This window comes from Olea europaea, unplaced genomic scaffold (genome assembly GCF_002742605.1).
Source record: "Olea europaea var. sylvestris unplaced genomic scaffold, O_europaea_v1 scaffold1031, whole genome shotgun sequence".
In the NCBI taxonomy this organism is placed as follows: Eukaryota; Viridiplantae; Streptophyta; class Magnoliopsida; order Lamiales; family Oleaceae; genus Olea; species Olea europaea.
Genome location: NW_019227643.1, coordinates 529,240 through 547,193, shown reverse-complemented (window position 1 = coordinate 547,193; position 17,954 = coordinate 529,240). Strand labels below are relative to the sequence as shown.

The window sequence follows — 17,954 nt, the reverse complement described above, 5'->3', positions numbered from 1 at the left end:
TTTGCCCAAATGTCCACTAAGTCCACTTCCATGCAAGTCTCAAATAAGCTTCTCACGTAGGGAAACTCGAGGAATGCATAAACGATTGCCACTGAACAAATATCCATCATACACAAATTATTCGCCTACCGGTTGTTTTGCTAAACATTTCTCCCAAGTGTCTTTGAAGTCTTCATCTGTAGAATAACTCTTTCAAGCATTCAAATCCGACTACCTCTTGACGCATAGTCACAAGTAAGGATGCCCTACGATTCAGAGCATCAATGACCCTATTAAGAGTGCCTGATTTGTGTTTAATGACAAAAGGAAACTTCTGTAAATAGGTAGACCACCGAGCATGCATGTTACTCAAGTGTTTCTGACTATTCAAAAACTTTAAAGCCTGGTGATCGGTATAAAGGATAAATTCCCTCTGCACTAAGTAATGTTCCCAGTACTTTAAAGCCCTCACAATAGCGTAAAATTCTTGATCATATGTAGACCATTTCTGCCTTGCCTCACTGAGCTTCTCACTAAAAATGCCACTGGTCTCCCATTTTGAGATAAGACTACACCAACTCCAACTCCACAAGCATCACACTCAACTTCAAAGAGTTTATCAAAGGATGGTAAAGTCAACACAGGTGCACTACATAATTTTTCTTTAATCCTGGTAAAACTCTCATCTTCTTTGCTTCCCCAATTAAACTTTCCCTTCTTTAAACATTCTGTTATTGGGGCGACAATAAAACTGAAATCTCGGATAAATGTTCGATAAAATGTTGCTAATCCATGAAAGCTACGAAACTCAATTACTGTTTTTGGAGTAGGCCACTCCTGTATAGCTCTCACCTTTTCCTCATCGACATGAATACCATCAGTACTCACCACATATCCCAAAAATAATAAGCTGCTGGTTAAAAAACTACACTTTTTAAGGTTAACAAACAGCTTATTTTCTTGTAATACCACTAAAACTTCCTTTAGGTGACCCAAATGCTCCGTCTCTTCTTTACTATAAATTAAAATATCATCAAAATAAAATACCACGAACCTCTCAACAAATGGTTTCAATACCTGATTCATAAGTCTCATGAAGGTGCTTGGTGCATTTGTCAACCCGAAAGACATGAGTATCCATTCATATAAGCCATCCTTTGTCTTGAAAGCAGTTTTCCATTCATCCCCTGGCCGAATTCGAATTTGGTGGTACTCGCTCCGCAAATCAATTTTGGAAAACAACTTACCTACAATACATAAATTTAACTGGATTAAGTCACAATTCCACCATTTTATCCATGTTTAAGTCATGTTTATGATCCAAATAAATGTGTAAAAACACACTTATCAGTACTCGCTCCGCAAATCAATTTTGGAAAACAACTTTGAACCCTCCAACATATCCAACATATCATCCAAGCAAGGTACAGAGAATCTATATCTCACCGTTATTTTATTTATAGCCCGACTATCTATGCACATACGCCAACTCCCATTCTTCTTTGGTGTCAATAAAGTCGGTACGACACAAGGACTTATGCTTTCACAAATAAATCCCTTCCTTAACAACTCTTCCACCTTTGCTCGTAAGATCTCATTCTCCTGTGGGCTCATACGATAATGAGGGATGTTTGGTAGACTTGCTCCAGGTACCAAGTCTATTTGATGTTGAATATTCCTCATAGGTGGCAGCTTATCAGGCAAATCATTAGATAATAATTCCTGAAATTCTCCCAATAATGGTTTTACCTTAGTAGGCACCTCGTTCACTATACTTCTATGAGCATCTTCAATGAGAGCTTTAACTACTACTACGTGCATTTCTCGAGTCTCCTTTACTTCAAGTTCAAACTCATTCTCAGTACTAGCCACTGTTAAAAAGGATTGTCCCTCCACTTTAGAAGTTTTGGGTTTATTGTCAGAATCTTTCGAAGGAATCATAGCAATTTTATGGCCTTCCCAAGTAAACAAGTATACGTTCTCCCTACCTTTATATGTTGCATCAACATCATATTGCCAAGGCCTTCCCAGTAGAACATGACTAGCGTCCATATCTATAGCATCACAAGCAACTTCTTCTTTATAATGTTTTCCGATCGAAATAGGAACTCTGCAAACCTCTGTTACTCTCACTGTTGGCCCTTTCTTCACCCAGCTGATCAAATAAGGTGAGGGGTGAGCCTCTGTGGGCAACCTCAAATGTTCTACCAACTTCTTGGCCACAAAATTGTCACAACTTCCATTCTCAACGATCAGGTCACAAACTTTCCTATTGACAATACATAATGATCGAAAAATACTACGTCGTTGTGGTTGATCCTCTTGCTTGGGTGAGCACAAAACCCTCTACACAACCAAATTAACTCATTCCCCCTCAGCTTTCGATCCCCCAGCAACATCGTAAACCTCATCATCAAACACTATATGTTCTTCATCCCCCCCAGACTCTTCTTCTTGCTCCACCAAATTCACTGGTTTCCATGTCGGACATTCATTAGAACGATGCCTAGGTTTACCACACCTATAGCATTTTCTTGGTGCTGTCTTTGCATATGAATTATAATTTCTAGCTTGTTCTCGACCACCAGATGTTGCAGCTTGTACTGGCCCAGTATTTCCACTATTATTAGTATCCCAAATTTGTACCCCTGTTGGTTTTAGTTGGTCTGGAACAATAGAGTGTGGGGTCTTTCCTTTGCCTGACATATTGTGTAATTCTATATTCTTTCGTGAATATTCAGATTTGCCACCAATTTTCTCCAGCATCTCTGCTTTCAATGCCATGTTAAGAGCCTCCTCTACAGACCAAAGGACTTGTAACCCAATCTTCTCCCTAATATTGGGTTTTAAACCACTCAAATACCGGGCAACACGTTGGGGCTCAGTTTCATTCAAATTATTTCGGGCTGATAATCTAGAAAATTTAGCAGTATAGTCGAACACGGACTTACCTCCCTGCACACAATTCTAGTACATTTGAAACAGATATTGCTCATAATCTGATGGTAAAAACCTTTCCATAAGCAATTGCTTCATCTTCCTCCATGTACGAATTGAGGTCTTTCCTTGGCGCTGCCTATTCCTTTGTAGTTGATCCCACCAAACAACAGCTCCACTCTTGAGCCTAAAGGCTACAAGTATGATCAGACGCTCCTCGGGAACCTCCATCATCTCAAAAAATCTCTCCACCTTGGAAACCCAATCAAGGAAGTCTTCAATATACATATTCCCATTAAAAGTAGGAATATATGCTTTCAAACGGTAATCTTCATGGCCTCTATTTCGCCCTCTCTTTTGGCCTTGATCAAATACCTCATCTTCTGTGTCCGAATCCTCTTCTACCTGGACACGACGATCACGGCGTTCATGGCGCCTCTCCTTCCTGTCACCATGGTGGCCTCGGGTAAAACCTCCAGCTCCAATCCTAATGGTGTTCTGATTTCTATTGGCATTGAGTCCCAAATTGGCAAGCATCTCTCGAATCTCTGCCATCTGTTGATGTTGTTCCACCATATGCTGCCTTTGTTCCTCAATTGCTGCCCAGATTTCTTCCTACCCACGAACAACATTGTTGGTCTCGTTTCCTCCATCTCAGTTATTGGCCATCAAGGTAGGCAAATCCTTGCTCTGATACCAATTGACGCAGTGGATGACACGAAATTGAATTAACAAACGTTAATTCCAATGAATATTGGAATCCACCAGAAAAAAAGAACCTGTGATAAAAAATTGACGGCAAATAATAATAATCCTGCTAAATGGTTTAAGAGGTCTTTAAATAGGCTACATAATAAACCTAACAAAGCCCAAAAAAAAGTCTTAAAATATAGCCCAATTAAACATGCAAGAAATAAATTAGAACATAGTCCAACTAGAATAAAAAAAATAAGAAACGTGTATGCTAATGTTGTAAACAGAAATCTCCTGACTTTCTTCAAGTCTAAATAACTCAGGTAATTGAGGCAGGTTGTTCTACATCACTAATTATTTGATAGGTTACAAAAGGAAATTAGCAATTGAATAGCCATAAAAGAGAGCAAAATTAACATATTTTGGAATGATCAATAACCGAATTAGTGATGAAGGAAATCACGTCTGTTATCTAGAATTAATTGTCCGATGATGATCTTATAAGGAGAGAAATACACAAGGTAAAAATAAGTACAAAAGATCATTCATATACCATCTTTACCTTTCTATTGTCTTGATTTGAGCGTCTTAGTATATACATCGAAAACTCTTTTCGACACGCTGTCTATCGTTTCTTTTCTTTTCTTTTCTTTTCTTTTTTTCTTTTTCTTTATTTGGAACCCATGATGTCAAACCCTAAAGCCCCTTCATTCTCTATATCAAATTTGCAAGTCTTGTCACCAGTTCTCATTATAAATAAATTGTACTTTTCTGCAGGGGCCACCTGTCTCGTCTTGAAATAAATGTGAGAACCACCTCAAAACAATCTAACCAACGTATTTTGATTGAACTAAAATTATTGATCAAGCTTTAGCGGCTGCCTACTGCTATTTAAAGAAATTAAGAAAGCACGGTGATTTGAAAATATGTATGCACATCTTCTAAGAATAACATTATACACATTTATTATAAGATACTAGAATTTTTAATAACAACTGTCTACGTATTTGTCATGTTCTTCTATGAGCTACATGCATTTGATGGTTGAACGCGTAACATATGAATTGTCATATATGGATTTTCTTGAATCTAAGTCCTTTTCGTTTGTTTGGTTTTTCAATTTTCAAAACTTGCTTCTTCTTTTTTACCCTTTATTGTTGGTGGAAGAGAAAGATTAATTACCAAGTAAAGAGATGTTAGATTGATGGTTGAAATACTTTATTTTTGCAAGAAATTGCTATTAATGAAATTGGAACACGTAACTACTTCAAAATCATGATAATGACTTCTTTATATTTTTTTCCTTATTTGGTGACAATGAAATGATTATAATTCAATTGCAATTTCATACTTATTATAAAATTGATTACACACTTAGAGTCTATTCGGTAGTATTTTCAAAGTTGTGGGTCATACAAAATCTGTAAATAATAACTTGATAGTAAATTATGAATTTGACGAAACTTATGAAAAAAATAATGTTTGACCAACTTAAATTAAAATTTAAGCTTTACCAAACAGCACATACTTATTTGCAACCCAATGTTAATATAACTATAAATGAATCCGAGTAATGAGTCGATCCTAAATTAGTTTTGTGATGATGAATTAGTAAAAAATCTAAAACAGACATTGAAGCCGAAAAGAAAAGTTAGACAAAATTAAGAGAGTAAATTATTTCGAAGCACAATTCTTTTACACAAAGTTACTTAAGCCCTTGTTTGGTTTAATTTAAACGTTATAGAAATCTAATTCAAAGTTTTTAATTTATTTTAACCACATATTTTATAAGTCACGATTTTTAATCGCATTTTTATTATTATTTTTATTAAAATCTACTAAAATTAATTTTAATGAATTGTAGCTAAACTGTAGGCATAATTACATATAAAAGAACTTTTTTACACTTCTCAAAGAAGGAATGACATTCCAAACTACCCCACCTCACAAAAAACTGCAAGTGCAAGCTACGCCAAACCTATTATTTTTGCGCATTACTCCTTATCCTACGATGTCCCACTCACAAGTCACGACTGAATTGTTGCGGTTAGCCAGTATCAATTTCAAACTACTTGTTCTCCTGAAAGCTCCCTTTTATCTTTATTATCAAACTATTATTCTAGCCATAATTTACTTCAAGTACAAGCATTTGTATAATCAAAATCTGATAATCATTCTGTTTTGATGTCCTCCCAAGGCCCTGACTCAGGTTGAAGGTTTGGTTTGGATCATTTTCTGATTCATGGAGGATTCATCATTACTTCCACCAGAGATTATTGTAAGTTTTATTCCAACTTTGTTAAACTCGAGAAAATTCCATATCTGATATCAAAACCATCACAGAAAGCCTAAATTCTGTGGTGTATGGTCGCTGCTCATGAAATTTCTTCTCTTTTCTGTACAATGTACAATGTCTCGAATTTAACTGTATCTTAAAATGACGACCTTATTAAGCAGAGTAGCACAAATGCTTATAACCGACATGTGATTTAACCCTTAACAAGATCTTTGGTTTTCAGAAAAAGAAGCTTAGTGGACAACAAAAGAAAGAGGAACTTGAAAGAGAGGTATGGACATGATTTTATGCATCTTTCTGATTAAGTTATTTGCATGGTTTCTTTGATTCTCTTGTACGTTATAGTACAAGAAGAGGTGATGGGTTCAATTTTTTCTTTTGACAAAAAAATGTGATACTAATTTGAAAGGTAAAATTTTTACTCAACCAAGGTTTCAGTGCTTCACAAAATGCTGGCTCATGAACAAAAGGTGCACGAATTTCTCCAGCAACTTCAAAATCGACAGGATGGTTCTTCTCTCAGCATCCCAAACTACTTACCACCAAAAGTAAGTTTCACATTTCCTATGTATAGACTCTAATTTATACGATTTCTTTCACTTTTAGTTTCATTGCTAAATTTAATGAAAGATTGAACATAAGTAGATAATTAGTTAGAAACCACAATAACGGATAGTTATAATCATAGTATCTCGCAGCCCGGCATATTCTTTACATGTACAAAAATAAGAAATCTATATTTCTTATTCATGATTTACTATTATTTCTATATCTATACATTTCCATAATATAAGAAATCTCAGCAGTGTTCCCATCTGTCAGATATTTGTTAATAATAGCAATGAAAATAGAATAATACTATTTAGCCCCATTGATGCTTAGCACTAGTCTAAGTGTTAATTAAATAGCATTAAATGATAGATTCATTTAAATGTAAAGTCAAATGATCCATTTGATTGGACCATCTAAACTGGTGTTCTAGTATCAATGATGCTAGATAGCATTATCCTTGAAAAAAAGGTGGAATTTATTTGATTTAAATTCTTTTCTTGAAGAAATTAATTTGGAATACGCTACTTAGCCCCCATTTGACATCCAATAAAATGAGAATTTTTTTGGAGGGGAATGAGTTTTGAAATAGTGGTTTTTTTGGAGAATGTGTGAATAAAAACTAGGAAAATTTTTTTATCCACGTGCAAAATATTTTATTGTGTGAACGTGTGGTTGAAAACGAATTTCAGAAAAGAAAAAAAAAAAAAAGGAATTTCAATTTAGTGGATGTGAAACAGGGGCTTAAATTTTTTGTTAAATTTCATATATGCAGGTGAAAGAGCTATTGGCCGAGCTAGCTATGGTTGAAAATGAGATTGTGCGATTGGAAAGCCAAATCAGCCAGCTTCAATCTGAGGTGAAAAATGAAAAGGAATCGAATTCCAAGCAATGGCAGCAGAATGGAACTCCAAAAAATAACAATGAAAACACAAGCAGGCATCGTTCCAACGAGAAAACCATGTTTGAGGCCAAGGGGCTACATTTTATTAGCAAGGCTATAAAAGGAGATTACAATCTCAGTGACTTCAGAATAAATGATAAAGGGACGAATCCAAAAGGTTTGTCTGATCATAAGGAAAATAATTTTCACGATGAAATTGGAATATTTCGTGAAAAGGTTTCAAAGAGAAGTGGGATGCTTAAAGCTGCCTCTCCATTTCGAGACATGAGGCATCCAACCCCAAGAGTACGATCACATAATCTTATTCGTTCTCATTTTCACCTATTCAACTCAAAATTATAACCGACTTGCATGTTAGCAGACTACATGTTTTTCACTTTTCTACTATTTGATTCTAAGATTATGACTTTTCATGCCATTTCAGAAAGACCGTAACCTTGAAATTCCTGCGGATATCCTGCAAAAAGTTATGTCAACTCCAATTCATTCAGAAGAACAAAGCATTCACAAGTGGCCACCAAACAAGTTATCTGAGAACATCATGAAGTGTTTGATCTTCATTTTTGTAAGGCTACTTCGAACGTCAAGAGCAATGGAATTAGAGAAATCAGGCCAAATAGCCCGGTCTACAAACTTTTCTCTAAGTTTTCGTGCTGAGACAAGCTTAAATTCAAAAACAAGCCTCATGTTTCAGAAAGACTCTAGACAGCAAGATCCCTATGGAATTTTTGATTCTGAAGAGTCTATTACAAGGGATATTGGCCCCTATAAAAACTTGGTTAGATTCACATCGAGTTCTATGGATCCAAAATGCATCCAAAACTCGAACTCGGTACCTTTATTTCAGAAGTTAAAGTAAGAATCAAGCTCAATATCAAGGAATTTACCTTCACTTTTGAAATATTTTCGCTCCATTGAGCTTATTTATGATTTTTTCTATGGTTTTGGAGAATTCAGGGTGTTAATGAATGGTCTTCAGAAGGTGGACTTGAGATTCTTGAGTCATCAACAGAAGCTGGCTTTCTGGATCAACATGTACAATGCTTCTATCATGCATGTATATAGACTTTTAACACTGTTCTTGCTACTTTTCTATTACCTATTAATTTTACACTTCTGGATTATTGATATACTTAAATGTGTGAATGTAATTTTTTGTTTCCAGGGGTTCCTTCAATATGGGATTCCTTCTAGTTCTACACCTGAGAAGTTGTTTAAACTTATCCACAAGGTAAAATAGAATTTAATAAGCATATCTGAAGACAATTATTTCTAGTTCTTTAATTTAACCGAGAACTTGGAACTTTCCCAACTTATAGATGTTGAAGACATAATTTAAATGAATACACGAGGGGTCTCTCCGACTGTTCAATCTTTTAGATGTGAAGGTTAACAATATAGCGCCACACTCACTTCTTTTTGTGTCCCATTCTTATGAGTTATATAATTACATCATGCGTTTATCAGTTAATGAAGAAATTATAAGTGAGATGATAGAGTAAGGTTTTTGATGTTCCTATAGTCTTGTATATAACTTGTGCTTCATTTCAGGCAACTCTGAATATTGCTGGTAACATAATAAATGCTCAGGCAATTGAACATTTTATCCTGAGAAAACTTGAGCCTTCACTGCTTAAACAGGTACGTCACCTTGTAATGGTTTATATCAAGGCTCATATATCCTCAATTTTAGTGTACACAATATTAATAGAAAGCAACTTTTTTTGATTCAATACTGAATTATTTTGTTAGAAAGAAAAGGCAGCCAAAGTTTATTCTTACCTTATTTATTTTCCTTTTTCATAAAATCCTGAGTCGAAATGGCATCTAACAGCACACTTTGGATTTTATGCATTTCTTAGATTACTGGGAAGGGAGAAAAGGATAACAAAGAGGCTATAGTTGGTGAACTTTATGGACTTCAGTCACCAGATCCAAATGTCATCTTTGCCCTGTGCTGCGGTACACGTTCTTCACCAGCAGTGAGTTTCAACCATTTCGACAAGAAAATTACACAATATATCTATAAACACTGCATGTTTAGTACGCAATATTGAATATGATTCAACAGTATAATGCTGAATATTTTAGAAATATTTCTTCTTAAATACTATCTCATACCGTCCACTATCCTTACCATACATGCCACACAATCTAGCCTGTACGATCCAATTTGGACTTAAAATTTATGTCTCATGTATATGTCAAATATATAGGTGAACATTGTATTGTTGAATGCAATATAACAGTGGTTCTCTTGGTAAGACTCTCTATACAGTTGTGGAAGTATTGATGAAGTAAAAAAGTTAAAGTTTGGACGGTTAAAGTATATCATGTTTAGTACTTGGTACCAAACATTTCCTAGGTGTAATATACATAAAAATATTTTAAAAATTTATTTTTTCTCCTTCTATTTACTAAGATCTCCAGAGCTTGCTGATTGTATATATATGTTTCATGATTAGGTAAAAATATATACAGCAGAGGGTGTCGTAGGTGAATTGGAAAGATCAAAGCTGGAGTACCTGCAAGCTTCAATAGTTGTGACAAGCACAAAAAGAATAGCACTCCCTGAACTGCTGCTTGGGAACATGCAGGATTTCTCCAGAGACGTCGACTCATTGATGGAATGGGTGTGCGAGCAGTTACCTACCTCGGGATCTTTGAGGAAATCAATTGTGGATTGTTTTCGGGGACTTCATGGTGGCAAAGCATCTGGCATTGTTGAGAAGATACCTTATGAATATGAGTTCCAGTACTTGTTGACCATGTGAAGTTAAGACTATAATTTTGTTGCAAATATGTAGCATAAAAATGCTATGTAGGCATAGACTGATCAAATAATGATGATGATTATTATGTTGTGCATGCAAAAGCAACTATCTTATGAACATATAGGGGTAAATTCTGATGGCGTATAGAAATAGAATTGAAACAGGGTATATTTTTTTAACTACTTGTCATTGATTGTAACACATAAATGTTGAATAAATGAAACAAATCATTCAAACACGACTAAATTGACAAAAGAAATCGAACTCGTGAACAAGAGTTTGACCTTTTTTTATTTGAAGGAAATTTCACCCCAATAAAACTGTACAAGGAGACGAGACAAAGTTTTACACCATGTTGAAGTTACTAGGTCATGTCTGTCATTGTAATGAAAAATCTTGATTTTATTTATATTCCAGTATATATGGTCACTGACTTCCATCTGGGACTACTGCTGTTCATTTTATTTATGTAACATAGAAAATATAAGTATGTTTTCATGCATCTTTTCTATCTTGAAAAGAAACATTCATCATCTCCTATTACAAGTGGAAATTCTTGGCATAAAGGACTAAAAATTGCAATACCATGGTTTGATAACCATGTCAACTAGTTAATCAGAAGGATATCTGAAAGATTAACACGTGAAATAGGATAACAGACCAAAGGGTGTGCCATTGGTACAGAAAATCCTGCTCCCTCTTCCATATTGACCTTTTCGGCTCCTTTTATTTTCCAGTGGAAACATTGGATTAACGCTGCAAGTGTTATATGCAACGCAGAAGTAGCTAGGTTAGCTCCGGGGCAACCTCTCCTTCCGCCTCCAAACGGCACATAACTGAAGTTTTGCCCTTTCATATCCTCTTCATCAGCAAGTCCAATCGTGTTTATAGCATTGATCAAGAACCTCTCTGGCTCAAATTCTGCAGCATCTTCCCAAACTTTTGGATCGCGATTGGTCGCATATAGATTTATTGCAATCCTCGAATTTTTAGCTATGGGGAAACCATTGATCTTGCTGTCCTCCCGGCATTTTCTGAACACCAAGGGCAATGAAGGGTGCAGCCGTAGAGTTTCTTTGATGACAGCACGCAAGTATGGAAGATTTGGGATGTCTGATTCTTCGACTAGCCTCTTTAACCCCACAGTCGTGTCAATCTCATCTTGAAGTTTCTTTAAGGCCTTTGGATGATTGAGGAGTTCTGCAAGTGCCCATTGTAAGGCTACACTTGTTTCCTCAGTACTTCCCAAGAAAAGATCCTGTCAAATGCACATTTTTAATGAGAATCAGTTTCCTGGTAAAATTTATTTAATTGTCGAGTCCATATTTGATCTTATAAGCTACTAGCGTTGGATTTCCCTCAAGCGACCTAGTATTTATGCGCTTGAGAGAACCATGTCAACAAACTTAGAAAAAATAGGACAACAAAATTCAATGTAATTACATAGGAAGGCGATCAACTAACCAGGAAAAGGCCCTTGATATCAGCTTTAGTAAGCTTCAGATCTGAAGTTTTATCTTCTGAAATACGCAAGAGAATATCCATCATATCCATCCTCTCTCGTTTTCCATCACGAATATCGATCTCATGTTTCGATATAATTCCATCCATTAAAGCATCGAATCCAGCAGAAGGGATTTCGCCTTTCTTCCAGCCCTAAAAATATCATACCATTTCAACAAAGGAAATGCTTCTCCCAGACTCAGCAAGCCCGAAAGTTGAGTTATTCCCCTTGCTATTTCCCTAATCTGTGCAGTCTCATCGACATTTGTCGCACACCTGGTGCTCATTACCATCGTGCTAATCACATTGTCCATCAGCGCCATAAACTCGAGTCCAACATCACAACCCTCACCAGTCTCTGAATACTTTGCAATAACCTTCAATAAATTCATCATCTCTGCCTTTCTAAGATCAGCAAATCGATGAATCTGTTGATTCGAAAGAATTTCAGTCATGCATATTTTCTTCAAGAAACTCCATTGTTTTCCATAATCCAAAGTCGAAAATAAGTTGTCTTTGTAAATTTGATAATCCGATCCACCAAATTCTGGTCTGGCTGCAAATTTAATATCTTGGGTTTTGAATATTTCCTGGGCTATGTCGCCACTAGAGACTGTTGGTCCCAGGTTAGTATTTTTGTGACTCCGTTGACGACTAAACGTAAAAGAATTAAAAATAATTTGCAAGAAATTAAAAACACAGCAAGTTTTGACTCCAAGACCCCGAGGTTCGGCTATCGCCTGCTCTCCGTTGAGCATCCGTTAGAATTTTGCTCGAATCCACTAGATCAACTCAAAAACCAAGCAAAGTTACAAGTACAGAGAGAACTCCAAGATTTTTGCCTCTCGGAATACACAGTTCATCCTCAAGATTACAGAATGTTCCACAAAAAATGGATCTCATCACCCTCTAACATATTATCATAATTTCACTCAGAAATTACACTAGATTCATCACAAAAGATGAATATTCACACAGATTAGAAGAGGCGCGGTTGAGAGATTAGGGTTAGAGTTCGAGAGATAATAACCCCAGAAGTCAGGCTCCATTATCTTTAAGAGAGGGAGCCAATATGCTGATCCAACGGTTCCCAGTTTGCTAGGTGTCAAACATCCAGCCATGATCATGTTAGAAGTAAAGTTGCATTTTAGAAAAACGATTTCTCATTAATCTCAAACCTTTAATTAACTGGATCAAATAAGTGGGCCTTGTATAGCTAGCTGGATCATTGAGCTCAAGAATTGTAGCAACCCAATATCTTCACAATCTCCACCTTGTTGGAATTTTGAAGCCAATGCTAAGTGAATTCTTACAAAACTGACTAACTTCATTTGCTCTAAAAAAACTTGTAAAAGAAAAAAGAACAAAGTTAGTAAATTTCAAGATTCAACAACCTTAAGGAATCTATGAATTTACTTAGAGGTATTACCTTTGTACCTGCATCAGCAGGATTTATTTTAGTAGGAATTTTGACCAACTTTATTGCACCATTTTCAACAATATCTCTAATGAAGTGAAACTTAACATCTCTATGTTTGGTTCTATCATGAAAAATTGGATTCTTACTCAAGAAAATGACACTTTGGTTATCAGAACACAACTTCACCTGATTTTCTATAAGTCCTAACTCATTCGGTAATCCCATCAACCAGAAACGTTCTTTTACTGCCTCTGTAGCAGCTATGTATTCAGCCTCAGTTGAGGAAAGTGTTACCAATTTCTGAAGTTGTGGTTTCCAGCTTATGCATGTATTATTGATCACATAAAAATATACAATGGTGGATTTTCTATTATCATAATTTCCAACAAAATCTGAATCCACATAGCCTTTCAATTTGAGAACATTTTTATCAGATTTAAACATAAGACCTAAGTTATGTGTGCCTTTCAAGTATCTAATTAAGTTTTTCATGGCTTCCCAATGAAGCTCACTTGGATTACTCATAAATCTACTTAATACACTTACTGCATAAGCAATATCAGGTCTAGAACACGCCATAACATACATGACAGAACCTACAGCATTTGCATATGGTACATTCAACATTCTTTTAAATTCATCTTCATTGATAATTTCATATTACCAGACAAAGGTAAACTAATAGGTTTTGCATCATGCTGAGAAAATTTTATCACAACCTTTTCAATATAGGCCTTTTTGCTTTCCATTAGACCTATCCCTTTTTATTTCTATTCCTAGTATCTTTCTAGCAAATCCAAGGTCTTTTAGTTTAAATTCAGACTTTAATTTTTGTTTCATAGAATTTAAAGTAGCAGAAATATGACCAGCTAGAAGCATATCATCCACATATAGGAGCAAGTAAAATTATTCACATTCTCCATCCCTTTTGAAATAAAAACAAGGATCATATTCAGATTTTATGAAATTCAAGCATTGTATAAAAGAATCAAATCTTTTATACCACTGTCTTGGAGCCTGTTTTAGGCCACACAATGATTTATTTAGTAGACACACTAAATGTTCCTTACCTTTAACCTCAAAGTCTTTTGGTTGTTTCATATATATTGTTTCATCTAAAAAAACCATATAAAAAGGCTGTCTCAACATCAAGTTATTCTAGTTCTAAAGCAAATTGTGCTACAAGGGCAAGTAATATTCTAATGGAGGTATACGTCACTACTGGTGAAAATATCTCAGTATAATCTATACCCTCTCTTTGTGTAAAACCTTTTGCTACAAATCTTGCCTTGTATCTTCTATCATTTGATTTAAATTCGCCTTCTTTAATTTTATACACCCACTTACAGTCAATCAGTTTGCAGTCTTTGGGTTTTTCTACTAAATGCCAAGTTTTATTTTTACTTAGAGAACTCATCTCATCCTGCATTGCTGTAAACCATTTCTCAGATTCTTTAGAGGTAGTTGCCTCTTCAAATGACTCAGGTTCCTTATACAGAGGATCAAATTCCAGGTGTGCAGATACAAAATTTGCATACTGGTATCTTAAAAGGTGGTCTAATCTGTCCCCTCTCCCTATCCCTAGTTAACCGATAGTCCTGCAAGTCATTTGTAGGTTCAATGTCTTGATTTTCACCTTTATTTTCATTAACTATGATAGGTTGAGTTTCTTCCTGAGGTTGCTCTACCTCAATTTGAGTCTGTTCATGTAGATTTTGATTGCTAAAATCAATTTCAGGGATAACAAAGTCTTTATCTGATATTTCCTCTTCAGTTTTGTCACCAAGAAATGGAAATACAGATTCATTAAAGACTACAGATCTATTGGTTATTACTTTGTACCCTTTTATTTCTTTAATCCATAGTCTATAGCCTTTTATTCTTTCCCCATATCCTAAGAGAACACATTTCATAGATCTGGGATCAAGTTTGGACTCAGTTTGATGAGCATAGGCTGCACACCCAAAAGTTCTTAAGTGAGAATAATCAAGAACAGATCCTGACCACATTTGTTCAGGGATTCTTTCACCTATTGAACTTGAAGGACATCTATTTATCAAATAACAGGCAGTTTTAACTACCTCTCCCTAAAAGATTTTTGGCAGTCTTGAACTAATCAGCATGCATCTTGTCCTTTCTAAGATTGTTCTATTCATTCTCTCAGCAATTCCATTTTGCTGAGGGGAATAGGTCACAGTTCTGTGCCTAAGAATGCCATGATTACTGCAATACTGATCAAATTTAGTATTACCGAATTACAGCCCATTGTCAGTTCTTAAGATCTTAATTCTCTTACTTGTTTGATTTTCTATTAAGGTTTTCCAGTCCTTAAAAGCCAAGAAAATGTTTGACTTTGATTTTAATAAGAAGATCCAGACCTTTCTGGAATAATCATCAATGGTCAGAAAATAATACCTATAGCTAGATGATGTAGGTACAGGAATAGGCTCCCATAGGTCACTATGGATATATTCAAGTATATTCTGTGACTTATGTATTCCAATCTTAAAGGGCATTCTATTCTGTTTTCCCATAACGTGATGTTCACAAAAGGTTAATCTTTGAACTATATCCCTTCCAAACACACCTGCCTTTAAAAGAGATTTTAGGCCTTTTTCACTAAGATGACCTAACCTTTTGTACCACAACTTTGATTTATCATTTTGTGTCACCAAGTTTGCAGTGTTGTTTTCAATAACAACAGAGGTTATGGTATAAATTCCATTGATCTTCAGTGAGCTGACAAGAAGTTTTTAATTTTTAATTATATTTGTAAAACCATTTCTAATTTCAACATGATAACTTTCATCATCTAAAACTCCCAAGGAGATTAGATTCATTCTAAGTGCTGAAACATACCTAGTATGATTCAGCCTTAGAAACTGACCATTTTTTAGTTTCAGAATAATGTTACCAATTCCTTTAACTTGGCAAGATTCATTGTTCCCTAGTTTTACAAATCCTTCATTAAGACTAGAGAAATCAGAAAACCAACTGATATTGGGACTCATGTGAAAGGAGCAACCTGAATCAAGAACCCAATTTTGATCAGGTTTTTTGATAAAGAAACATATGCTATCCCCAATATCAGCATTTGCTTCCTTATAAGAAGCAGCAATAGCAGAAGTACCATTATCATTGTTGGACCATTTTCCTAAATCATTTGCTTTCTTAAAACAATATTTAATTAGGTGTCCAACTTTCCCCCAATAGTAACATTTTCGATTCTTAGCCTTCCCTTTGTACACTTTCTTATCCTTTCCTTTATTATTCCCCCATTTCTTCTTAGGGAAGTTTTTATCCTTATTTTGATAGCCTTGACTGAAGTTATTTAAGGCCTTTGATGGGAATTTAGGATTGGATAAGGCATTTTCAGCATGAAGAACTTCCTTTTGTTCATATTTAAGTTCCAATTCTTTGTTTTTGAGAGATTCATGGATTATTTCAATGGTAAGATCACTCCTACCATATTCTAAGGCGTTTCTAATGTCCTTATACTTACCTCCTAGGGCATTAAGTAGACCAACTACTTTTTGATCATCAGAGATCTTTTCCCCACAGGTAGTTAGGTCTTGAATGATCTTATTAAACCTATCCATATTCTCTTATAGATCTAGATTAGGTTCAAACTTATGACTGAAAAATTGTTTCCACAAAAAAACATTTATTGGGCATAGACTTAGTAATATATTGTTTTTCGAAGGCTTGCCAAAGTTTTGCAGCAGTTTCAGTCTTTCCTACCTTCCTAATTACAGAATCAAACAAGTGAAGAAACATAGTACTCCAAGCTAATTCATCTTGTTCAGTCCTCCTAGTCTCAGATAGAGTTTCAGGCCAAGAATCATCAATGGCTCTCACACATTTTAGTTGCATTAAGAGTGAGTTCATTTTCTGGCACTAGAGACTAAAGTCTCCTTTGCTATCCCAATTCTGAACATCTATCTTAGTAGTCATACTGTGCAGAAGTGTACTAATTTTCAAAGAAGGATTCAGGCAAGAAATTAGAAAATTAATGTACAATTGAGAAGATTACACAGTAAATAATATATACAAGAGAAGTACAATATCAAAGTGTTCACACTCAGTAGACACTTATAGCCAAGGTTCATATCATGCATCAACAGTCAGGTATACAGATTTATACACAGAATATAAACATTATATGAGTATCACTTGCAGTACAATTATTTTCAACAGTTCAGGAACACATTTCAGATAATACACCAAGTACTATATATGATACAATATAGAAAAGAAACGGCGTTGAAAAACTCTAATGGATTTCCCTAAACTGAACCCTGATTCCCTCAGATTCTAGGGGCTCTCAGGGATATCCCTAGACAAAGGAAAATCTAGGGGGGTTTTCAGGAATCCCCAAAAAAAATTCTTTAAAGAATGTTTTTTAAAAAAGGTTTCCAAAAACAAGTACGAAAGAGTTAGGGTTTTCGTTACCAACTGTAGACAATGTATAAGATACTCAATTAATACCACAGATCAACCCAAGGCTCCAGTCGAAGGATCCTTACACTATAAAGTTAACAAGAAACGTTAGATCTAAGGATTTACAAAAAAAATAAATAAATAAACCGAAGAGTCACAAAAATAGATCTAAGATAAAAATTTCAAATTCTTGAAAAACAAAGATTTCACTTGCTCTGATACTAGTATTGGTCCCAGATTAGTATTTTGGTGATTCGGTTGACGATTAAACGTAAAAGAATTAAAAATAATTTACAAGAAATTAAGAACACGGCAACTTTTTGTCCTAAGGCCCCGAGGTTCGGCTAACGCCTACTCCCCGTTGAGCATCCGTTAGGATTTTGCTCGAATCCACTAGATCAACTCAAAAACCAGGCAAAGTTACAAGTACAGAGAGAACTCTAAGATTTCTGCCTCTCA

The 17,954-nt window shown here is 35.2% G+C and overlaps 2 protein-coding genes across 2 annotated transcripts; one reads left to right on the top strand and one right to left on the bottom strand.

The window, feature by feature from the left end:
* The first annotated feature begins 5,638 nt into the window (after positions 1-5,638).
* LOC111372828 lies at positions 5,639-10,370 on the top strand. The gene is made up of 10 exons (XM_022995243.1): positions 5,639-5,887; positions 6,129-6,176; positions 6,337-6,453; positions 7,230-7,643; positions 7,783-8,213; positions 8,316-8,415; positions 8,524-8,589; positions 8,910-8,999; positions 9,221-9,340; positions 9,824-10,370. The coding sequence occupies exons 1-10, from the start codon at positions 5,852-5,854 to the stop codon at positions 10,130-10,132; spliced, it is 1,731 nt and encodes a 576-aa protein (XP_022851011.1). The 5' UTR covers positions 5,639-5,851; the 3' UTR covers positions 10,133-10,370.
* A 197-nt stretch (positions 10,371-10,567) lies between these two features.
* On the bottom strand, positions 10,568-12,268 carry LOC111372829 (cytochrome P450 93A3-like). Its single transcript, XM_022995244.1, has 2 exons — positions 11,597-12,268; positions 10,568-11,390 (listed from the first exon to the last, which is right to left on the bottom strand). The coding sequence occupies exons 1-2, from the start codon at positions 11,741-11,743 to the stop codon at positions 10,740-10,742; spliced, it is 798 nt and encodes a 265-aa protein (XP_022851012.1). The 5' UTR covers positions 11,744-12,268; the 3' UTR covers positions 10,568-10,739.
* Between the last annotated feature and the right edge of the window lie 5,686 nt (positions 12,269-17,954).